Here is a 26025-nt window from a genome sequence, read left to right on the forward strand (position 1 = left end):
ACATATTATAGTATTCACTATATATGCCTGGCCCTATAAGAAAATAATATTAGTATCTTAATTTTATAAATGGAACCATTAGATTGAGATTTTTTAAAAACGTAACTTATCTGCAGACAAATAGCTAGTCAGTGTTAAAGCTGAGAAACAAATATAGGTCTTTCTGCCTTCAAATTACTGCTGTTAAAAATAACAATGCATATCAGTCAGTACGTATTAAAGTGAGTTCTGCTGAACTAGCGTTCCATATGATATTAATAAGTACTACACACCCAATGAATCCCTAGCCAGATAATTTTGAGGAAGACTAGTTAAAATAGAATTGAGAGGGCATGTGCACGTACGTGTGTGTGTGTGTGTGTGTGTGTGTGTTGTCACTGTAAAGCCTTTGTAAGACTTTAATATCCAGAATCTACAAAGAACGCAAACAAATTTACAAGAAAAAAACAAACAACTCTATCAACAAGTGGGCGAAGGATATGAACAGACACTTCTCAAAAGAAGACATTTATGCAGCCAAGAGACACATGAAAAAAATGCTCATCATCACTGGCCATCAGAGAAATGCAAATCAAAACCACAATGAGATACCATCTCACACCAGTTAGAATGGCAATCATTAAAAAGTCAGGAAAAAACAGATGCTGGAGAGGATGTGGAGAAATAGGAACACTTTTACACTGTTGGTGGGACTGTAAACTAGTTCAACCATTGTGGAAGATAGTGTGGCGATTCCTCAAGGATCTAGAACTAGAAATACCATTTGACCCAGCCATCCCATTACTGGGTATATACCCAAAGGATTATAAATCATGCTGCTATAAAGACACATGCACACGTATGTTTATTGCAGCACTATTCACAATAGCAAAGATTTGGAGCCAACCCAAATGTCCATCAATGATAGACTGGATTAAGAAAATATGGCACATATACACCACAGAATACTATGCAGCCATAAAAAATGATGAGTTCATGTCCTTTGCAGAGACATGGATGAAGCTAGAAACCATCATTCCCAGCAAACTATCGCAAGGACAAAAAACCAAACACCTCATGTTCTCACTCATAGGTGGGAATTGAACAATGAGAACACATGGACACAGGAAGGGGAACATCACACACTAGGGACTGTTGTGGGGTGAGAGGAGGGGGGAGGGATAGCATTAGGAGATATACCTAATGCTGAATGACGAGTTAATGGGTGCAGCACACCAACATGGCACATGTATACATATGTAATGAACCTGCACATTGTGCACATGTACCCTAAAACTTAAAGTATAATAATAATAAAATAAAATAAAATAAAAAAGAAATCTGCCTCAGAACTGTCCACAATGACAAACACTCCTACAATCTAGAAGCCAAGGCGTAGCCTAATTGAATGTTAAGCAGCTGAAATAGCTTAAAACCAGAAAAACAATGTACATAATGGAAACCCTGATGAATCCATCATATTGGTGGTCTTCTGTGGTTGCAATGATAATAATAATTATTTATTTAAAATAGCCATGGTAGAGAAAAAAGTCTTTGTGTATTCAAGCCAAACAACTCAGGTGAATGGCACCCCCAGACTAACTTCTGAGTAAACCATACTGTGGTAACATAAAGCCCTTTTGTGTGTCAGGAATATCGGGAGGTGTCATTAGGCTGGAAGACCTGCATATATTCATATATTGTCCACAGCCTCCTTTTGGGTTCCGGTTGTCTACATGGGATGACTTTAGATGACATGTATACAGGGTGGATTCTAAACCAGAGGTAGAGCAGCATTAGTGTCTGGCTTTTTTTTTTTTTTAATCTTTTGGTACCTAATTTGCAAAGCCACTCAAAATGACAAACATAAGTGATCTGATTATTATACCAGACGCATATAAAAAGTTTCTATTTCCTTACAAAGTTTTTCTGGCTCTCAAATATAATCACTGTTTTGTTTTTCTGTTGCTGTTTGTTTTTCTAAAGAATCAGAACAAGAACTTCCCTTATTTTTAAATAAACTATTAGTCTCAAACTTTGGGCACATCACAATGTCCCAAATTAGATTGTATTTAATTCAAGACCAAAATTAAATTGATTTAAAATAAAAAATTTTAAAAAAGACTTTAATATTCTGATATGCATTGTGAATCTCCAAGAGGATAGTCTAACAGGAAGGCTTTACCAATAGACATGACCTCAGAAGCTTTTTAATTTTTTCTTCATTGAGTATTGCAAGGCACTATTGCAAAATTCTGCCAAACTGGAAGACCAAGACAAATCTAAACATCAAGAACTGCAAATATTGTCAACAAGGAGAGAACAGTACCTTACAGGAGACAGGATAGCAATCTTTAGATATTTGTCTCATCAAAAAAGGATATATTATTTCATCAAAAGGAAGATCTAGATGTGAGGAATGAAAGCTACTGGGAGAGAGATATCACCTCAATATAGGATTTCAAATAGATTTAGATACATGATAGATAGATAGATAGATAGATAGATAGATAGATAGATAGGATAGACAGATAGATCTGAGCTGTCTGACAAAGGTGATTCATCACCTGAAAAAATGTGTTATCCAAGTGATTTCTGCATTTTGTTAAATGTCGGAGAAAATGACTAAGGTCCCTTTTTAACACTTATTTTCAATGGTTCATTTGCAGTCATTATCAACTGAGGTTTTTATGCATTTAGTATTTCAGATTATCTGTCCATTTTTGTATCATTCCGAATTAACCAACTTATAGACAGAGGACATCAAAATACACATAAAAATGAACATACAATTTTTACAGTCATGTCAGTGAAAAGTAAAGCAGTGCTTCTCTAACTTCCAGAACACCAAGTAATTTCATTATCTTAATTATACATTTCATGTGGGCAGAACAAAGTGGAAGTTTTCTGGGATGAAGGACAACTTTACAAAATGAGACAACAGACCTAGAAAGCACATTTTTAGAAGCAAGAGACTATTTAGTATATGAATTGGTGTCAGGAGTAGGGAGCAGCTCTGGAATGTAGGAGAAAATTTTCATATCGATTACTGTTACCTTCCAATATCTCTACCTGGCTCTAAATGTTACTACATTGCCCCCCAAAAAATAATTTGTTTGATAGATCACATGAGTTATCAATGGCTTTTACTAAAATTTTACATATATTTGCCAGGATAATAAGTTAAATAAAAAGATTATACCTATTTGTGTATTCCTTGATGATTTGATATATGCTAATCTTAATTGTTTCATTTTCAAATCGGTTGTTGCTCCGGTCCTTGTATATCCGGAATTCAGCCGCTGTCACTGCCTCTCCATGAGGAATTTGGGTAAGATCAAATCGAAATTCTTTGTAATGCCTTCGCTGGTGAGAAAAATCCTTGTCTCTTTCAACTGAAAAAATAAAGGGGGTTGAGGAGAAAAAAGTTAGTCTTTTATAAAATATGGAAATTAATGATAAATTCTCCAGCTTTGAAAGAAAACAAACAAGCAGGATAGTATAAAACTGGAAAAACACTAAAACCACAAACTGAAACGTGTTTCCAGTTAAAGGAAATTCCACAAACCAACAGCCTTTAGTTCAAAAGCAATATAACCTCTGCGGTTTTATACAAATTCCTGGATCCTAAATGGAAAGGTTATCCAAAAATGTTTTTAAAAGTGAAGGTTGTAAAATGATTACTACTATGTATCAAGTATCAGACCATAGAAAATTTTATACAGAAATTCTGAATATGTTACGGTAACCTCCAGAGTTCCAGGTGAAATGACTGGAGAGACAGCACAGCCATGGGAGGGTGATGGGAAAGAGGACTGAGTTGCAAGTATACAAGGACTGTGTTTATGGCCTTTCAAAGTTCAAGTAAATAAAGCAAACTAATTTTTACAAGAAAGATTGTTTCTAAAATGTCTTCCCCAGAAAATTTTTTCTCTTTTCAGCAAATAAAATATTCTTTTTCTTAAAAACATTTTTTTTTTTTTTCTTGAGAAAGGTCTCACTCCATTGCCCAAGCTGGAGTGCACTGGTATGATCACCGCTCACTGACGCCTGGACCTCCCAGGCTCAAGTGATCCTCCCACCTCAACCTCTAGAGTAGCTAGGACTACAGGCATGCACCACCACACCCAGCCAATTTTTTTTATTTTTTGTAGGGGCAGGGTCTCACTATGTTACCTAGACTGGTCTCGAAATCCTGGGCTCAAGCAATCCTCCCAATTTGGCATCCCAAAGTTCTGGGATTACTTGCATGAGCTACCCTGCCCCGTGTTGTTTGTTTGTTTGTTTGTTTGTTTGTTTGTTTGTTTGTTTGCTTTTAAAGCATTTTTATAAATTCTTACCCCTGGTGCAGTACAAAGTCTCTCAAAAACCTCTGTCATTATTCAGAATTGAGAGGGGAACATATTTTCCCTCTCTTTAGTAACCTTCCAAACAAATGAAGTCAAAGAACTGTTCCTTTTGGGAATATTAAGAAATGCTGAAGAATTTAGGACAGTAAGTATCAGACATATTATTATATAATCTGGCTGTGTAAGATAGTGTATTGTACAAGTGGTATTAATTGATTCCACAAAGCTCAAAAATTGGAAACCTTTAGAAGATTAATTAAAATTTATAACACTGCTATACATATATGAAACTTAGGATCCTAAGCTAGAAGCATTAAGATTATGGAAGGGAAAAGATGATAATGACCATCAGGAACGATGCTGCGGAGCCCAGGCTGCTAGAACATCATGTTCCAAGGCCAGATGGGTGGCCACATTTGAAGCTCCTGACAAAGGAACCCACAATTCTTTGCCTTCATCCTCCATAATAATCTCTGGTTTATTTTCCCCAGAAGAGTGGAAGGTGGTTCAGGAGAGAGCAAGAAGCTGATCCTCACCTCCATCTCAGACTCTAAAGCAGGCATACAGAAAAATGTAGCACATTTGGGGACATATTTTTTTAAATTTTATTTTACAGAAACCCTGGACTCAAGCCATCCTCCTGCCATAGCCTCCCAAGTAGCTGGGACTACTATAGGTGTTCCCCACTGTACCCAGTTGGAAGCATTTTTGTCCTGTGGATCTTGGCAAGGATGATGCTCTTTGGCTGTCTGACTACAGTAACACCACCTCACATGATTCATAAAATTATTCTCTTAAAATATCATTATCTTGGTCCTAAGAAAGGTCTATTTCCAGAGAGATTATTAATCAACTTTTCCTAAATAAGGACAAAAAACCCATTTGTAAGATGTTATTTTGGTCCATAATTTAAATCTCGTCTCTGGTGATAGTGCAGACTGCCATGATAGTGCAGACTGCACACTCCTCCTTCCTCTCCCTTTTGTCCATTTGACTGGGCTGTGTGAGAGTGGAAGTCTAGGGGAAGAAAATGCCTGCTACCTAAGTAGCTAGTAACTGATGTGCATGTAAAAATGCTAAAACTAGCCACAACTTTTGCTTTCAGGGAACTAAATCTAACTCACTGTATTCTTATTTTCTTATCCTAAATTCAAATGAAGTAGATGACATCATGTGACCATATCTAAATAGCATTTATATGCCAGACTATATTCTCAGTATTTTATCATCTTATTAATATTAACATATTCTGCCTCATAACAGCCTACAAGGTAGGTTCTCTTATTATCCTCATTTTAGAAACGAAGCAACTGTGGAAGCATGGGGAATAAATACCTTACCAAAAACTTTGAACCCAGGCATTTGGTGTCACCAATCCATGGTTGTTAAATGTCAGGATATGCTGCGTCTGCTTACACACTATGGCTTTGTCCTATTTTATTAACACAGACCTAAAATCTTGTATTTACAAGTCCAAAATCCAAAACATTCTGAAAACTATGAGTTTGTTTTCAAGCTCTTTTGACAGAAGAACCAGAAGTTAACTGACATGAAGTGATTTAAAGTCTCTTTTTATCCCAGTTTCTATAAATATTTATTGCTTTGCTGCAGAAATTGTCATGTGTTGGCCTAGGTGGCACTGTCCCAGACCCTGCTTGACAAATACTATACTTCATGATATATGCACCAACCAGACATTTGAAAATATATTTTCTCCATTCTGAAGGACAATATTCATAATTCTAAGTGATAACAACCATTATTCATTTTTTCATTAATATTAAATTGTATATTTAAAATTTTAACCAAAAAGCAACAAGTATAGTCCTAAAAATAAAGGCTAAGACATGAGTTTGCTAGGATCCAACCTAAAGTGTGCACCTGCTTAATGCAGATGAGTATTGAATTCATGTTATGTAAAGTAATCTACCGTTCTGGAATCCCCTGTGAGATGTTAGTGTAATAAAGTAGAAAGCTAGAATTTCAGCCATTATTATAAAATTTCAGTTTTCTAATCCAAGCTATTTAACTTAAACCCTTAAGGGGACTCATTTTCAAAGAGTTTAATAAAATTTTGTATTAAATATACCACACAGAACGAAGTTGCATTGCAGACTTGTCTGGTGACTCAAATCCTTATATCCTACTGCTTTGAATCATAATTGCAACAATAAATTCCATGGGACATATTGGAATGAGTAATGGAATAAGACTTACAGCCTAATGATGCCCACAAATATTCAACAATGTAATCTCAGTTACCTCAAACAGTAACACTAGGGAGGTGGCAAATATTAATATCCCTGACTTAAGAATAAGAAATTGGGTGATGACAGCTACATGGTAACAGATGTCTGTCTCCTAAAGTTTATTATAAATCTTCGTTCAATACCTATACCACCTACATAATGACATCCTACTGTTCTGCACTTAGAGGCTAGTTCATTGTTAGTTTAAACAATGTCTTTCAGCAGTACACAAAAAAGTGAAGAACAGAATAAGGAATTTGATCACCAAAAAGTATGTAGCATCTAACACATCACAATACATAATCCAGAGAAATCTTTTAATAAATATTAATTGAATGAAAAATTGCATGAATGGGTCAAAATCTAGTCATCTCTTTCCACTCAGCAACTCCTGCTGCATTCCCCCTTGGCTGAAGCCATGGTAACTTATTTAAGTATCATTTGCGTGGTACATATTTCATTTAATCCCCTGACCCTACTTATGTCCACTAGTTTTATAACTTGTCAAAGAGCCCAAAACTTGTAATCGGAAGATAACAGATTTCATCCCAGGATTTCAATTTCCAAGCCCTCATTAACACAGTCGGAGTGTGTTTTTCTGAATATTGTTTTTGTTTTGTTATGTTTTCAATCTATTTCGTGGGAAAGTTGACCTTGTTTCAGTGCTTTCATTATCCTCTCTCCAAAGAACCCTTCCCCTTCCCTTTATGATGCTCCCATAATAAAGACATGCCATTCTTTCTGGACTCAGTTCATTCTTTTAGAACACACCTCCTCCTATCTTTATCTTAGCACATGTGTTTTTATTCACTTATTTAATATTGATTACATTTCTTATCTAAGGAATATTTTATGAATAAACAAATGATTATATAATTTGAGTATTATATACTATATATGTTAATGTAACATCATACTTTCACTACAACCATATGTTGAAATTTAATTATAGCTTTTAATTTTGACATAATTGTGATTCACCGGCAGAATTCCTTCATACCCAACCTTTTATTTACCAGAGCTGCTACCAAAATCAAAACTCCCAAAGTAGATGAAAAAGAACAAACACACACATTTAACACTCCTTAAATGTCAGCTTTTTAAGAAAGATCTTTGTCTTATTCACATTGTGACAAATTTGGTAAATATTAAGCATTCTGTCTTTTTGTATATTACAGTATGCTATAACCTACTGCAGTGGTAAATGACTTGGGAAGGTTAAAAGATACACAAGTAAATGAGAAGAAAAAAAACAGAGAAGTGTATACTATTTTTGGTTTTGAGATTCATGTATTTGGCCCTTTTAATTCATTCCTTAATGTATATTTTACATCAACCAAATACCATGAATTTCCAGAATCTTTACCAGTATTTCCAGTAAAATCTGTTTTATCAGATATAGATACGCAAGACTCCATAAAAGCCCTAAACACATTCCCTCTTTGGTGGTGAAAAAGCATCTCTTAATTACCATATAAAAACAAATAAAACAAGACAAACAAAAAGGCAGAAGGTTTGGCTCATTTAAGCCAGACCCAGACTTGTTAAAGGGGATAGAAGGACACAGAGTAAAGATACACTGAGATCAGGGGTTAATGCTTTTTTTCCTAGTACCATCCCTTATCTCAGCCCAAAAATGACATTTCTCTCGTGTGAGAATAGAAAGAGTGTTTAGTAACAAACACTTGTGTCAATCAATTTGCTTCTAATAATTGTGTTTAAAAGGAGACCACAGCAGCCTGTCCAAATTCTTACATGTGCTGACCTGTCTAACAAGACCAAGAGGGGGGTGCATTTTGCAAACAGCCATACATAGACTTCACTAATCCCAGACTCTTCTCTCGTTGTCATTTATGACACACACACGTTTTAAAGATTTCCAGGTGTAAGCCATTTAATATCACCATAAAAATGAAAAAAGGAAACTTTACAATGGTACACTTTATGGATGGAGGTGTAGATCATCCCAAATATTATCATGTAAAATTATTCCATTCAAATAAATCCATCAACATAGGGTTGTTTATTTATTAGAACTGATGGTTGCCAACAGCGCTCTCTAAAAAAATTAAAACAAGTTGCTTTCCCATACCCACACACACATACACAAACTCACAGAAAATGAAACATCAAAACTTCAGCAAAACGTATACATTTTACCACCCAAATCACAAACACAACAATAATGGTAAACACACTTCCTTCTGCTTCTAGGGAGCAGGTTTCTTTGTGTGTACTCCAAACTATGTGAAATTACAGAGCTATCTAGAGAAATAGAAAACTCAACTACACTGCTAGAAGAAGAGAAATAATTTATTATTATATTTTGGTTTAAAAAGTGGTAACATCAAAGCATACAAGATGTAAAATATGAATCAAATTATTCACATCCCATGATTAATGGACTGATAGTGAAAAGAAGCTGAATTGCCTTTATATAAGCACCAAACTATGTCCTAAGTGCTCTGAATTGTCAAAGTTCTGCAAAGGTTAAACTCTGTTTAAGACACACACTGAAGACTTTTATTGTTGAGATACAAGTTAACAGAAGTTAATGACTGATAGAAGTTGTTTTTTTTTTCCTCCCAAGCAGATATCTCTCTGAATGACTTTATCACTAATAGAAACTGGATGAAATTGTCCTGGACTAAATATTTTCATGTCTACATTATCTGAAGAGTAGAATTAATTAACAGAGGATTACAGTTTTATCTATGTAGTGATTTATCTGCAGTTTTAAGGAGATGCATTCATGGGCAATCAGTCTTAATCTCCCACACAAGAGCTGTAACTTGGAAGACACAAATAGCAGCAGTAGCTGTAAGGCAAAGATAGCATTCTCCCAGGAGCCTAGCCAGCTGTTGAAAGAATACAGATCATTGTTTGCTGCTGAGTGCAAAAAATCATTAAGAGATTACTCATAGAATTATTACTAATCTGTGTTGCATTGTAAAAGTGAAAAAAAGCAATGATATCATGTGACTACCAAGATGCATCACTTTCCAAGATATCCTTCGCTAACTAGCCCACCAAAAAACATAAACCTAGTTCTATAAAGACTTATGTATTGGTCAGTGAAAGAACATGTACATGTTTTCCATGAATGGATAACCATTCCAGAGAGTGTGGAAAACTCCAGATTCCAGAAGTCTTAAGAGCCTGTTAGTACACAGTAATATGTGACCTGAATGAAAGAAAATTGTCCCCCTGAATGTTTTGTTTCAAAGAATAATTTCAATTGACTTTCAAATTTTCTAGTTATTATCCTCTTACTCATAAATACTTCATGAATACAGTTTTATAAAGAAGCAAAATCTCAAAGAATTATTAGATAGTTAAATAATTGTAATACTCTACTATAACTAAACAAATTGATTTTCAAAATCAATTTAAATATAATGCATATAATTTTGAAAATTAATTTAATTGTTGATTGAATATTAGTTTACTTTAAAAATATAATAGTTTAGAAACAAGAATTAAGCCTTACATAAAGCTCTAAAATTAGAATGAAGTTGGTCTCAAGGTGTTCCTGTTTTCTTTGAATTAGGCCTAGCAATGAGCTTTCAGTGATTATTTAGAATACTGTAATGATAACAGCTATGCATACCAAGCATTGGTATGAAAATTATATATTTAATAATTAAATTAATAACAAATAAACAATTGTAACAATAAATTAATTAATGATGGAGTTAATAAAATTAATAAATTTTAATTTTTTGTTTCTTCCCTAATTTGATCCAACAAGGTGTAGCTTCCATTATCTCCCTCATGGTACAGATAAACAGTATTAACTTTCTCACTGTCACAGAGTTAGTTATCACAAAGCCAGAGATAATATCTAGATCTTATTACTCCTAATATTCTTTGCATGAAAGTTTCAACTAATAACAACTGCTACATCTGTCTCAGGGCAAAGTTTTCCTATTCCATTCCGGAACAATGTTTCTGCTTTAGCCTTACTCCCAAGCTCCTATGCTCATTCTTAGCATGCTCTCTCCTCCTGTGCATTTAGTTTCTTCCTTTTTCCTCTACCTTAAGTCAGTGTTGTGGAGACAATAGAACACTGGGAACACACTTGCAGATGAACAAAGTTGGGTGTATTGACTTGTTTCAACTTGTATTATGGGATGGATGCCACAGCAAATCTCAGTAAAAGGCTGTTAGAAAGGACTCATTAGGATTGTTAAGTCATATAGTAGAAAATTCTAAGAGGAAGGGTTTTCCTCTGACCTGAGTGCTCTTAGGAAGCAGAGGTAAATTAATCATTTGGTATCTTAATAAAATTTTCTAGAAGCTAGATGTCATTGTGGTTTATTTAAAAATGTTTGTTATTATGGAGTTAAAAAAAAAACTGCAGGCTAGGTTCCTACAACAGTGGATAGATAAAAAATAGTTGTATTTACTTGACATCTTGTTTATATATTGGTGGAACACATAGTAGCACATATCTGAAGGTTCACAAATTGCCAAGAAATATCAGTGTAATCAAATTTACCGGTTCTTACAAATTTTTTTTAAGTCTTAAAGTCATTAAGTTATTTTTATCACTGAGGATAACAATGCAGTCCGAAGTACACACATAGTTTACTATTGTTTTTATTATGAGCATTTTAGAAAGGAAAAATTATTAAGTGAATGTTAGAAGCAAATACACATCTTTTTGGGTTAAATATTAATATCAAATGTCAAAAATTAGCTTAGAATACCCACAAAGTGTGGTACTTGACTGATTCATTCTGTATAATGAAAAATGGTTAATGATGAATGAGTATATTTACTACACAAATAACAGATTTCAATGACACTATGTACAAATATTTGAGAATGTTTTGTGTTTACCTGTAACAACTTAAAATAAAGGCATAACTGTCTGATAGCCATCTTTTGGTCAATATTTAGCTCTTACATTTTCTTTAGTGGAAAAAATCTGTTCCTTTTACAGATTGTCTGGCAGCTAGAGGTCAACCATTCTAATCTCACCAGATTTCACTAAACGATCTTGTGAATTCTTCTGCTCCATCAGTAAAATAAAACAGTTTTTAACCACCTTTAGGTGATAGAGGTTACAGTAAGTCTATGTACACAAAAGACTTTCCTTTACATCTTGAAATCAGTGAGTTGATAGTTTATCTACAGTGAATATTTGTGGTTACATGACAAAAACAGGTCAAAGGTTTTGTGAGTTTTCTTCTGAAATTGCTCAGTGCCTTCTCTAATGACTGATAATTGAAAACAGAGATTGGGACTATCAAGTGTGGTTGGGCAACAGATAAGTAGTAGATTAATGCCAATACTTGGTTACAAGACACTAAAAGGTCAGAAGTCACATGAATTAGCTATTGTGCTACTGTGAAAAGACAGACATCAAAAGTCTATTATCCCCTTTAATAGCTCTTAGCCTAGCTTGAAATCCATTCTCACTTCCTTAGATTATAATTTACAAGTAATCTCCATGCCATTTTGCATATGATGTCAAAGTGAAGCCACTCACCCTAAGTATATCAATAGTTGGAGTTTGCATATTTTATTTACATAATAAAGAAAGTATGTTTTTAAAAAATCACATTTTTAGTGTATTCAATGTTTATCTTGGTATATTTTAGGAACATTTTATTTAGAAAAAATAATTACACTCAATGAAAAAAACACTTGAAAAAATAAAGACGTTGACAAGTATATTACATTTGCTCAACATTTCTCTATGGGGGAAATGGAGTGGGTTTAAGACACAGTTTGTATAGTTTAAAGGATATGAGGATTTTTGTAGCTAAACAAACAAATAAATATCTGAAATCAACCACTTTTAATTTTTAATTGGTATAATATAATAGAGTTCACTCAAGTTCAACTTGTGGTTCAATCTGTCATTTTGCAAAAAGACAAACTATGAATTTTTCTGCCAAATGGGTTGCATCAGTGAAGTTTGGTACATGGACATGTAATCACAAAGAAATGTGATTATCATATGGAATAATATAAAATTAATAGAGACACATTAGTTTTACAGGTTTCTAAGATTAGGAATAAAACTATAAGAATATATTACATATACACTCTAAAATTAATATAGGAGTAGCTGATGTATCTGTTCTGTTTAGGCAAGAACTGCAAGTGGCCCACATTTGTTTCCTAAGGAGTGATTATTTGCGTTATGTCTCCCCCAGTAGATTGTAAGCTTGATAACAGCAGCACGTTTGTTTTGCTTACTACTGTACACTCTTCCTTACCTCAATCCCTAGCACACAGCAGGTATTCATATACATGTATAATAAATAAATATAGGAATATATGTTGGTTTTATTGTTTTTTTCAGATTTTTTTTTATTGTTTCATAAGGCAGGCTAAATCCAGACTCTGCCATTCCAGTGAATTCAAAAGCAGAACCCCTCAACCATCTACTGTGGCACAGCCCTGCTCATGCCACAAAATAGTATTAATATTAGTTCTAATAGTATATATATATTTTACTTTCTTCTTCAAAGGAAATTCAAATAAATAGTGATAGCTAGACAGAATCCTAATGTCACACATTTATTTTCAGTTTCACACTACCTGTGTTGGTACTTAAAAACATATGCTAGTGTAATACAATCTCTATAATTCTTTAATGAATATATTACTCTTGAGGAAGAAAAAAAGGTAATTCAAAAAATACATAACCATGCAAAAAAAACATTTATCTTATGGTTATTATCAGAATTGTATTAAAGTAATCCACAGAATGAATTACGCATTGTAAAACACCATACGTGGTGTTTTTGAACATAATATGATAATTTCTATATTCTCATTGATTTTTTTCTTATGCATATAAAAATATTCCACCAAACTGTGTATATGTAATATAACCAAATCTTTGGTAACATATTTATAATTTTTAAGCTTCTTTTTAAGGTATTAAAAACATTTGGTCCCTTCAAAAGTATGGTTGTTTTGTGTGTTTCTTTTATATTTGGTTGTTAGGACTGCTATTATATGTCATGTTTCCCTAATATCATCCTTACAAATTAAACTTTATCAGTCTTTACATTTACAGTTAGAAACTGGAATACATAATACATGACTTGCTTAACATCTCTTTATAGCACATTATTAAAATTGTGAGTTATATGAATCAATGTATTGTATTTAAAGATGTATAATTGGAGAGTTACTTCAGAACATATGTGTATTTAATAAAGATTTAACAGGTGCCAGAATCAATAAAGAAATCACATGATCTTCCTACATTTTATTGAATGAGACCACACTGTAATTAGAGTCAAGGGATCCTTAGTGGTCTCAGTTCACAGAGTATTCACATGAACAGTCTCATATTTGGGTTGATCTGGTTTCACACTCTTGGACTTTTCCTTTGTATTGGGATTTCAGGTCAACCACAAAACTCAGAGCAAAATTCAGCTACGCATCTTTGAGCAGTATCTGGTTTTGAGTTCAAATATACAAACCCTTCAAGTTTCTTAAGATGCACACCTGGAAACAACAATAAGTCTTTTGAGATTTATGTTAGACCATCTTATTTTAGATTCAAATTTAATAATTTCCTGAGTCTCCAATCCAATGTTATGTTAGTTATCAGATGATCTGTTTTCTGATGCTTTTGCTGTTAAGTTTGACTTGTTCTTAATGTTATTTAGTAATCCATCTAACTAACTCATATGTACTGTTACATAAAACCTAAATTTACAATAGAAAAGGCTGAATTAAAACAATTTAAGTCACATATTCTCCAAAATGGTCAGGAATTGATGATATCTACTACCTCCAGAAATGATTGTGTAAAGCAGATACAAGTTTGAGGTTAAAATAAGCATGTTTGAGTATTAGAAGTTTACAAAGCAGGTAGATTCTTAGGTTTCTCTTCACATTCTGTGCTTTTGAGTGACTGTTCTTTCCTACATGAGAAGTTTAGACATTTTTTTTTTTCCTAAAGAAGGGAAAACAGAGGGTTCTTCACTGGCAACACCAGGCACAGTTAGAGTGTGTTAGCATACTCAAGACAGAGGAACTAGACAAGAATATTCACCCTGAATGCTAAATTCCCGGCTTCTTTCCCCACTTGGTTGCCAGGATGTCGACAGCTAGGGTTATACCTTCTAGGCAAGAGAATGAGAATCCTCTTTTTGAAATCTGACAAATCAAGAGGAAAAGACCAAGTTTCCACAAAATAGCAAAGAAACAGCATCCTAAAGGGAAAATAATACTGACAAGTTCCACCAATATGCTAAGTTGCTAATCAGCATTTTAATATCTCACTATTAAATAAGCACAGACAACCAATTATTACCAGATAGCTGAGAAAATTCTCCACCTTGAGATATAAATGTAAAAATTGATTTTTTTAAGGAAAGGAACTTGAAGGAACCTACTAAAAAACTACTATATTATCCTTTAAGGGCTAAAAGAAATTATTGCAGCCATGGAACAAGTACTAATACAAATCCTATAAAATAGAAATAGGAACAGTCAATGCTAAAACATCTCTTGGAAGTAAAGCAGAAAGTTAATCTCAGTTTGAAAGATTGAATTGAGCAAATTCTCAAAAAAGAGAGCAATTAGAAGTGGAAAATTAGAAAAGAAGACTTTAAAAAATAAAAAAATAAAAATGTCCAGAATTAGCCAAATAATAGTTTCTGGAAAGAGAGATGAAGAAAAAAAGAAAAAGCAAATCATCAAAGAAATAGTTCAATTCACTTATCTGAAGTACAAAAAATTTCAAGATTAAAAACCAGTGTTCCCTGCTCAGTGGACACACATCGTTGTGAACATTTAGAACACTGGAGGCAAACAGAAGATTTTACAGGCTTCCAGAGACAAAATACAAATCACATACATATAAGAAATAAATAAACCAGAAAGAAGACAAAGACGTGGGTAACAGGAGAGAGAAGGTCTAACACAGAGAGAGACAAAAATAATGCTTAAGAAGGGAGATTTCAGGACAACAGCTGTGCTCCAAGTATAGGAGGCAAATAGTCCGTATTGGAAAGCTATATTAAGGGCTAACATCACAAATATCCCATTTACCATTTGTACCATCTTTGGGACCTGACAAAGTCTAGGTGAGCCAAGACTTGAATTGTACCTACAAGTAGCTCTCCTGACATGTCTTCATGAAGTTCTTGCTCTCTCCTCAAAGCCATGCTGCCTCTTGGGTCATTTGAGAACACTCACTTCTCCCCAGTGAATTTTTGTTTTCTTTTTTTCCCTACTCCTGAGAGCTGTCTGTTGATCACAATGAGCCTGGAAACTGAGATTGCAGAAAAGCTCACCTCCCCTCACCATGTTTCAGTTGGCTGGACTGTACTTGGGCTTGCCACTTGGCAGATCCCCCAAATCCCCAGGACAATACCTCCCCAGAAAAGAGTCTTTAAAAACTGTTAGGCAAATTAAGCCAGGATTTTACTCAGAGGCTGTGTTTATCTCATCCTCTGAAAGAATCCACTAAGCACCTGTATTTAAATATCTAGCTTTGTGCTTCTCATCTGTTTTAATAGTAATTGGTTTTACATGTACTTACATGTGAAATATATTTGATAAAACATGACATATCTAATTGAAGAAAAAGTAACTTATCCAAGTTCATAAGTATAGTAATCTATGGAGCATGCATTCAAATCGGTACCTAACGACATCAATGCCTCCTATTAAACGTGCCAGAAGGTTACTGAATTTCTCTTTGAGCTTTATCTTTTTGCTCTGTCACAGTGTTAATGCAAATTCCAAAATTCTGTGTCTCACTTTTCCTTTGGGTTTTGTTCCTTTAAAAATAAATCATAGTACAGGTGCAGTGGTCCATGCCTATAATCCCAGCACTTTGGGAGACTAAGGCAGGAGGATCACTTGAGGGCAGGAGTTTGAGACCAGCTTGTGCAACATAGCAAGACCCTGTCTCTACAAAAATTAAAAAAAAAAAAATTAGTTGGGAATGGTGGCACACGCCTGTAGTTCTAGATACTCCAGGGACTCAAGCAGGAAGATGACTTGAGCCCAGGAGTTCAAGGTTGAAGTGAGCTATGATCATGCCACTGCACTCCAGCCTGTGCGACAGAGGAAGATCCTGTCTCTAAGAAATAAAAAATAAATAAATCAGAGATATTATGAATATCTAACACTAGGGAGCATTTTCAGTAATCTGCATGTCATTGACCACAGTACAGGATGTTTAGACTCTGCAAAATGCAAGTGTTATTCCTACAATCACAACTAAGTACAACAAAAATTGCTTTTGTGTAGAAACAGCAAATGTACTTAAAGTTCTGCTTCATTTTCTCGCCCCTTGATGTGTGTTCACAGCCTCAAATAAGGCATGACTTTGAAAACATATCAACATCACTAACCAGCATATGCCACATTGGTTTTAACACATAGTGAAAACAAAAATTATCTCAAACCTAAGTTGTGCTTTACATGTTTCCAGTTATGACAGGCTTTATTCTTTTTCTGCTTTTGAAGGAAACCAGCAAAACTTAAAATAACTCTAGGAAGCCATGTAAATAATCATTACACAGAACAGAGCTGACAAGGGTAATGGAAAGGATTAGGTGAACTCATTTGAAAGAGAAACTCAATGCATCTGAAAGAATGAAGGGCTAAAAAAGCTCATTAATATTTATTACCTAGTAAATTCATGCAATATGTAAACAGGACAGCAATCTCTGAAGGATAAAAGTCTGTGTCGTTAACTATGTTAAAAGTGGCACAGAAACTAAAGGATATAGTGTCTCTTTTCTTCTTACCCAAAATCATGCAAGATATCCCATATTCAATCATGGAATCCTAATGAATTTATAAACTTTGGTGTATATTCAGAAGTCCTACAATGTCCAGAGAGAACCACTAACAATAATGATGATGACTATAAAAATTTTAATAACAGTTATGAGACATTATGCAAAAATCTATAATTTCATTTAATACAATAATGTATTTAGTAAAAGAAAAAAGAGGAAAACAGTTTTCATGTCTATTGAATGATTATCATTTAGCCACCATTTTGGGCACACGATTGGGGAACAAAAGAAGGTGGGAAAATGGGGAACAAAGGGTAACTTCCTGCAAGCAATCACCTAATTACCCTCTGAGGTGGCTTGATTCTAGATGAAATGTAGGTCATGGAACTAGCATTAGTTAAATTGAGCATTTTTTCATCTATGATTAATGTGTTGCTTGTTGAAATTTTAAATTGTCTTGTTCTCTTGAAGTCACTTTAGGGTAGACTTTTCTAACAGAAACTTCCTTTCCTCGCTCCTTTAATCCTGCTTTTCATTACCCCTAGTTATATTCTGAGAAAAGAATTCAATAATAAAAGTAAATATTACTAATATTATCTCCATTCGATTGATAAGCAAAACTAGATATTCATGTATGTAACGTGGCTTGCCTCTTATCTCTGACATAGAAGGCCATATTTATTGTTTTTGAGGATTCTGAACTGACTCAAAGGGAACCTTGCACTCAGCTGCTTTCATGTTTGTTTGTTTGTTTGTCTTTTCAGGCCAATATACATTCATTTAGATTATGGCTATAAAAATTTAACTATCATTTTATTAAACTTTTTCATATGGCAGATACTATACTAGCTGTCAAGGGAATACACGCCATCCTTTCCCCCAAAAAAGTAAAACTCATAATTTACAAACCCTCATTGACTTAACTATAAAAATAAATAAAATAACATGTTTAAATGGACAGAAACAGATTCTATATGTGCTTACATACCAAACAAATAACATAAAATTCCATATGGAGGCCAAGTGCAGTGGCTCACGCCTATAATCCCAGCACTTTGGGAAGTTGAGGCAGGTGGACCACCTGAGGTCAGAAGTTCGAGACCAGCCTGGCCAACATGGCGAATCCATGTCTCTACTAAAAATTAAAACAAAAAAATAGCTGGGCATGGTGGCAGGTGCCTATAATCCCAGCTAGTCAGGAGACTGAGGCAGGAGAATCATTTGAACCCAGGAGGCGGAGGCTGAAGTGAGACAAAGTTGTGCCATTGCTCTCCAGCCTGAGCAACAAGAGTGAAACTCCATCTCAAAAAAAAAAAAAATTATATGTGGAGTTAGTTTGAGAAAAATTCATTGTGAATAGCAATTCTTATTTGGTCTTTTGACACAGCTTCATTAGCAGAAAAATATTTACCTTATTTTTCAAGATATTATCGAAAAATAGTTTTATGAAAACAAAGACCCTGTCCCCAATTTTTCCCACCAAATTCTCAACAATGAAAAACTAAGAAAACCCAAGATTAGATCAAAAGCATATAAAAACAAATGCAAATGTGTAACATGGGTGGGGCAAAACTTCCTAACTGAGCAGAAATTATTTCCCGGATTTCAAATGCACATGTACAGGAACACTTTGACTTGGTTAAGCAATACTGTTTAACATTTAGCATTACATACTAACTTGCAAATCAACTCAAACTGCAAATCTAGCTCGATTCATATTTACTGAGCACCTATTAGGTACAAGCTGCTCAGCTTGAAATTGTGAATGAAAAGCAGCTTTCACTGTTAACAATGCATGTTGTAGACAGTACTGTTGTGTTTAATGCTAAGCTATGTTGTTCATTTCTCAGGAGTACATGGTCCTACTTTTCCTTCTCCCTCTGTCTGAGGCTTGGATTATGTTCAATTTCTAGAAATCCATTTTTCCTTTCTAAAATGCCAACTATAGCCTACATTGTGTTCAAGAGGGAAAGATAACAGAGCAAATTTGCAACACTTGAAAATCGCTTCAGTGGCAAGAGACTAAGAAAAGAATTTTCTGTCAGAAACAATTTGGGGAAAAGAATTACAAACAGTTTTCAATTTAAATGTGAAACTAAAGTAAGAGATAAATTTAAAGTTAAACAGCATTAGTTTGGAACTAAACAATAGGGATGTAATCTATACCACTGATGGTATGTTTTCAATACATTTTGATTTAACACAATACGGCATTTTCTTTCTTTCTTAAATATTAAATAAAATCATAACATCATCTATATGCTTATTTAAATGTAGGCTACCTAGCTCAATTTTCCCAATCAAAAAATTAACAAATTTGTAAAGTTGATTAAGATATCCAAAAGACTCACAAAATATCACAGGATAAACAATTATTTTAATTATAGATGATGTTTATTGAGTGCGTAAAGTATTTCATGAAATAAATTGAGGACTAAAAACACATTGTTTTATTAAGTACTATATAAAAATCAATAACTACTGTTCAAACTAAGCTTGAAAGTGATTATTATTGGATTTTTGCAACAAAATTGTTAGCATTAAGTAGCAAATATTAACCAAATTACATAACATGTGCGTATGTAACTATTTTGCAAAGACTAGAGAGCATATTTTAAAAGTAAAAACAAATAAACAGAAACCTTTTTCTATTACTCTAGAGAGGTTTAAATCTAGAAGTCCAGCATGAGAAATCTAAATTGACAAAACTTGGTTAGCCAAGTATGTGATAAATCAGTAGTCAGAATGAGATTTTTGTCTACTGACTTTGTAGATTGCCAGTTGACAATATCTGGGCTGTAAAGATCTTAACTGCCTAACCTCACCCCACCAACACACACACAAACACATACATACACACACACACACACACACACACACACACGTAGGCATTACTGGAAGACCTCCCAGGTTATCTTGTTTACCCTCCCAGCCTTTAGACTGGTGCCAACTAACATATTCCAGAGAGTGCTGTCAACTCTACGTTCACACAGCTGTACTTTCATGATTTTTTATTCCAGTGCAAAGAATCAGTGTTAGGAAGTTCCTTGAATCTATCTCAAATGTTGTTTCACACTAAAATCTAAAACGCTTCTTAAAGTTAACTACAGGGATATAAAAATTTTAAATTTTTATATGTAGGCAAAATATGTAGAAAAATAAAATAATTGTAAGCAAACTTCTTTGAATTTATAAGAAGTAGTGCTGTCAAATGTGCTTTTTGGTATTGAAAGTATGGGAAGAATTGCTGAAAATTATGTAACTAGAAAAAGTTTTAAAGTAACTTTTTTTTTTTTCTGAGAAAGAGTCTGCTTTTGTTTTCTAGGCTGGAGTGCAGTGGAGCAATCACTGCTCACTGCAACCTCTGCCTCCTGGGCTCAAGCCATCCTTCCCACTCAGTCTCCCGAGTAGCTGGAACTACAGGTGTGGGCGACCACAGAGCATTTTTCCTTTGACTAATCATGATAATTAACACAGTATGTTTAAGAAGATTGACTTAACTTTATGCTTTCAATAAAACAGTGAAAGAAAAAAAATGACTCTTTATATCCTTATAAAACTAATTTATATAGATGATAGATAGATAGATAGATAGATAGATAGATAGATAGATAGATAGATAGATGATAGATAGATAGATAGATAGATAGATAGGTAGATAGATAGATAGATAGATAGATAGATAGATAGATAGACAGATAGAAGAGATAGGCAGACAGACAGACAGACAGACAGATAGATATTTACTTTGGTATACTTTGGGCTAAATCAGCCAAGTCTTTTAAATCTGTTTCATTAAGTACTCCTTTATTTTTTAATTTTTTTATTTTGAAGTTTTGTGGATACATAGTAGGTGTATATATTTATGGGATACATGAGATGTTTTGATACTGGCAGGTAATGTGAAATAAGCACATCATGAAGAATAGGGTATCCATCCCATCAAGCATTTATTCTTTGAGTTACAAGTAGTCCAATTATACTCTTTCAGTTATTTGAAAATGTGCAGTTAAGTTATCATTGACTATAGTCATTCTGTTGTGCTACCAAAGAGTAGGTTTTATTCATTCTTTCTATATTTTTGTACCCATTAACCAAACCATCCCCATCTCCCTGCCAGCCTCCCACTACCCTTCCCAGACTCTGGTAACCATCCTTCTACTATCTATGTCCATGAGTTCAATTGTTTTGATTATTAGATCCCACAAATGTGAGAACATGCGTTGCTTGTCTTTCTGTGCCTGGATCATTTTACTTAACCTAATGATACCGAGTTTCATCCATATTGTTGCAAATGACTGGGTCTCATTCTTTTTCGTGGCTGAATAATACTCCACTGTGTACATGTTTCACAATTTCTTCATCCATTCATCTGTTGATGGACACTTAGGCTGCTTCCAAATCTTAGCTATTGTAAACAGTGCTTTAGCAAACACAGGAGTGCAGTTATCTCTTTGATATACTGATTTTCCCAGCAGTGGGATTGCCAAATCATTGGATAGCTCAATTTGCAGTTTTTCAAGGAACCTCCAAACTGTTCTCCATAGTGGTTATACTAATTTAGATCTCCAGCAACAGTGTACCAGGGTTCCCTTTTCTCCACACCCTCACAAGTGTTTGTTATTGCCTCTCTTTCAGATATAAGCCATATTAACTGGGGTGAGCTGATATCTCATTGTAGTTTTGATTTGCACTTCTCTGATGATCAATGATGTTGAGCACCTTTTCATATACCTGTTTGCCATTTGTATGTCTTCTTTTGAGAAATATCTATCCAAATCTTTTGCCTATTTTTTTATTAAATTATTAGATATTTTCCTATAGAGTTGTTTGAGCTCCTTATATATTCTGGCGATTAATCCCTTGCCAGGTAGGTAGCTTGCAAATATTTTCTCCCACTCCATGTGATGTCTCTTCACTTTGTCGATTTTTTCCTTTGCTGTGCAGAAGGTTTTTAATTTGATGTGATCCCAAACCCCTGGGGATGTTTTTGACATCTAGACTTCTCCAGGTTATTTATATCATTTAAAAAATGCTTATCATTTAAAAAATCTATCCTATTATCCCCCCTTGGAAACATCTATAGAATCATTTATTTTCATGATGCTTTTGCTGCCATGTTTATCTAGAACAATTATAAACTGTAAATAACATGTTCCACATGGTGTTTTCATTCTAACTGTTTTGCTCAAATTCATATATTTGTTTTTTAACAAAGCTCTTTCTTGAGACATAGTGAAATGCACAGATCTTAAGTGTACAGTTGTATAATTTGATAAGTTTGAATAGATGAATACACTTATCTAACTGAATTCCCAATCAAGATATAATTTGCATCTCCATAGAAAATGTTTTGGAGATTCATTCATGTTCTCAGGTCTATCAATGTTCATTTTCTTTTTAATGCTAAGTATTAATATTATATCATCTTGTGAGTATGCCATAACATACCTAGATTGCATAAGTCTATTGATGAATCATTGTGTCATTTCAAATTTAGGGCTATATTAATAAATCTCCAATAAATTTTCTACTTATTTATTTTTATTTTATTTCTTATTTCATTTTTATTTATTTAGGGGTTTTATTTATTTACTTTTATTTGTAAGGTTTTTATTTTTTATTTATTCATTATTTATTATTAATTTATTTCAAGGCAGGATCTCACTCTGTCACCCAGGCTGGAGTACAGTGGTACAATCATAGCTCACTGCAGCCTCCTGAGCTCAAGCAATCCTCTCACCTCAGCCTCCCAAGTAGGGAGGACTACAGGCATGCACAACCACCAGGCTAATTTTTTAATTTTTTGTAAAGACAGGCTCTCAATATGTTGCCCAGGCTAGTCTTGAACTCCTGGTCTCAAGCCATCCTCCCACCTTGGCTTCCCAAAGTGCTGGAATTATAGGCATGAGCCCCCATGCTTGGTCTGTGAACAAAGGTGTCTATTGTCTCTTGAATAACATTAATTAATACATAGGAGCACAATTGTTGTACCATAGGTTATATGTACATTTTCTTTACCAATATTGTTGCTGTTATCCTTTTTAAATTTTGCTATTGTAGACAGTGTTATTTTAATTTACTTTTCCCTAGTGAATAATGATATTAAATACCTTTTCAGACTTTTTTTTGCCATTCATATACCTATAACAGGAGCTCTGCCTCCTCCTAAGTGTCTGTTCAATTTTTTGTCTGTATACTATTAGGTTATTTATCTTATAATTACTTATTTGTAGAAATCAATATATACTTTAGACACATGTGCTTGGTTCTGTATGTATATTGATAATATTTTGTCTGAAGCTCTGACTTTACTTTTCTTAATGGTGTCTTATAAACAGAAGTTTTTTATTTTGATGAAATCACAGTTCGCCTCTTTATTTCAGCTATGTTTTACAGTTTTTAATATAGAAATCTTAAACATGTTTTGTTAAATTTATTTTGATGCTACAGTACATATTTCTTAATTTTATTTTCTAGTTGTTTTATGTCAGTATACAGAAATACAATTTTTATATTAACTTTGTATTCTGTGACCTTGCTGAATCCACTAACTATTTTTCTTTTATTAATTGTGTAGGTTTTTCTTAGGACTTTAAAAATACTTATGTTGTCAGTAAATAAAGAGTATTTTATTTCTTCTTTTTAAATCTTTATGCCTTCTATTTCTCCTGACTTATTTTCCTGGTGAAGACCTCCAATTCAATGTTGAATAGACATGGTGAGCATAGATAACCTTACTTGATTCTTTATCTGACAGGGAACCCACTCAGTATTTTACTTTCCAATATAATGTTAACTGTAAATTTTGTATAGATTTCCTTTATGATACTGATACTATTTTTCTGGTACTCCGACATTTTTCTTCCAGCATTTCTTATCATACAGATTGTGCTGCTTTGAAATATTTGTACTTTCATTCATTTAAAATTCATCTTTATCTACTTTAGTCATGTTTTCCTACAAAAGTATGGATTTTTATCTTTTTAAAGTATTATTGCTTTGTCATCTGATTTCCAATGTTTCAAATGAGAAATGAGCCATCAGTTATATCATTGATCTACTACTCCATGTAATGTGTCTTTTTTCCTTTGGCTGCATTTAAGATTTTTCTTTGTGATTTTCAACTGCTTAAAGATGATGTAACTAGCTGTACATTTCGTAGTATAGTTCTCCTTAGGCTTCACTAAGCTTTTTAGAAAAGGGGTCTCCAACCCCCAGGCCCCAGACTGGTACTGGTGGGTGGCCTGTAGGAACCGGGCCGCACAGCAGGAGGAGGTAAGCAGTGGGTGAGGAAGCATTATGGCCTGAGCCCTGCCTCCTGTCAAACCAGTAGAGCCATTAGGTTCTCACAGGAGTGCGAACCCTATTTTCAACTGTGCATGCAAAGGATCTTCATTGCATGTTCCTTATGAGAATCTAATGGCTGATGGTCTGAGATAGAACAACAGTTTCATAGCGAAACCATCCCCCACCCTGCATCCGTGGAAAAATTGTCTTCCTCAAAACCAATCCCTGGTGCCACAAAGGTTAGGGGCTGCTGTTTTAGATCATTATGTTGAAGTTGATGTTTTTCACCAAATTTTCAGGGTTTTTTTTTCTACTTATTTATTTTCTCTTCTCTCCTTCTAGAACTTCTTAAAAGTTATTTTAATACACTGAACAGAATCTCATTGGTCACTGGAGCTATGTTTCTCTCCAAAAAAAAAAAAAATTTGATTCTCTTTTCTTCAGTTTAAATTGTTTCTATTGATTTGTTTTCAAGTATAATGGCCCAGAGTCCATATATATTGTGTTACTTTGCTAAGGCTGCCACAACAAAATGCCACAGACTGGTTAGCTTAAACCACAAAAATGTATTTCCTCCATAGTACTAAAGACTACAAGACCAAACTCAAGGTGTCACAGGTCTGGTGGTGGTGTTTGTTTGTTTGTTTGTAGTCCTTTTCTTGGCATGCAGATGGTCACCCTCTTGCTGCCTCTTCACATGGCTGTCTCTCTGCGCATACACACCCCCTGGGGCCTTTCTGTGGGTCCGAATGTCCTCTTTTTATAAAGACATTAGCTCAGTTGAATTATGTTTCACCCTAAAGGCTTTATGTTAACCTAATCTCATTTTAAATGGCCTTATCTCCAAATATAGTCACATTCTGAAGTACTGGGAGTTACAGCTTCAACATATGAATTTGGAGAGAACAAAGTTCAGCCCATAACAGAGAGAGAGAGAGACAGAGAGAGAGAGAGAGAGAGAGAGAGAGATTTTTCCATCCTTAAACATATTTATGCATTTCCAAATCCTTGTCTGCTAATTCAAATATCTGTATCATCTTGCAGTCGATTTCTATTAACTGCTATTGATCGTGACTTTACAACACTTTTTAAAAAAATTTAGTTGGACATTATGAATGATATGTTGCAGAGAGTTTGTATGTTTTCATTTTCTAGTCTGTTGAGGCTTGTTCTGGAAGACAACTAAATGTCTGGTGAATCCTCTTAGTCCCGTCAAAATTCATTTTGTGATTTCTTAGAGCGGATCTATTTCAGTTTGTTCTTAGTTCTAAGGCATGGTCCTATCTTAGGTATCTTTATTCCTAAGATGTAGCCTTTCTGGGGCCCTAACCGAATGTTCAAGAAGTCAGCAAGTTCTCTCCACCCTGATTGGACAAGAATGTCCATGTTTACATGACTTGGCTTCTGGTGTGCCTGTTC

The 26025-nt window shown here is 34.2% G+C and overlaps 1 protein-coding gene across 1 annotated transcript in view; it reads right to left on the reverse strand.

Annotated features, from left to right (window-relative positions):
* BMP5 (bone morphogenetic protein 5) overlaps positions 1–26025 on the reverse strand; it is a 124990-nt gene that overhangs the window by 65837 nt on the left and 33128 nt on the right. The window contains exon 2 of the mRNA XM_031012617.2: positions 3182–3374. Within this exon, the coding sequence (XP_030868477.1) occupies positions 3182–3374 (193 nt within the window). The remainder of the gene's footprint in view (positions 1–3181; positions 3375–26025) is intronic.

This window comes from Gorilla gorilla, chromosome 5, assembly GCF_029281585.2.
Source record: "Gorilla gorilla gorilla isolate KB3781 chromosome 5, NHGRI_mGorGor1-v2.1_pri, whole genome shotgun sequence".
NCBI lineage: Eukaryota > Metazoa > Chordata > Mammalia > Primates > Hominidae > Gorilla > Gorilla gorilla.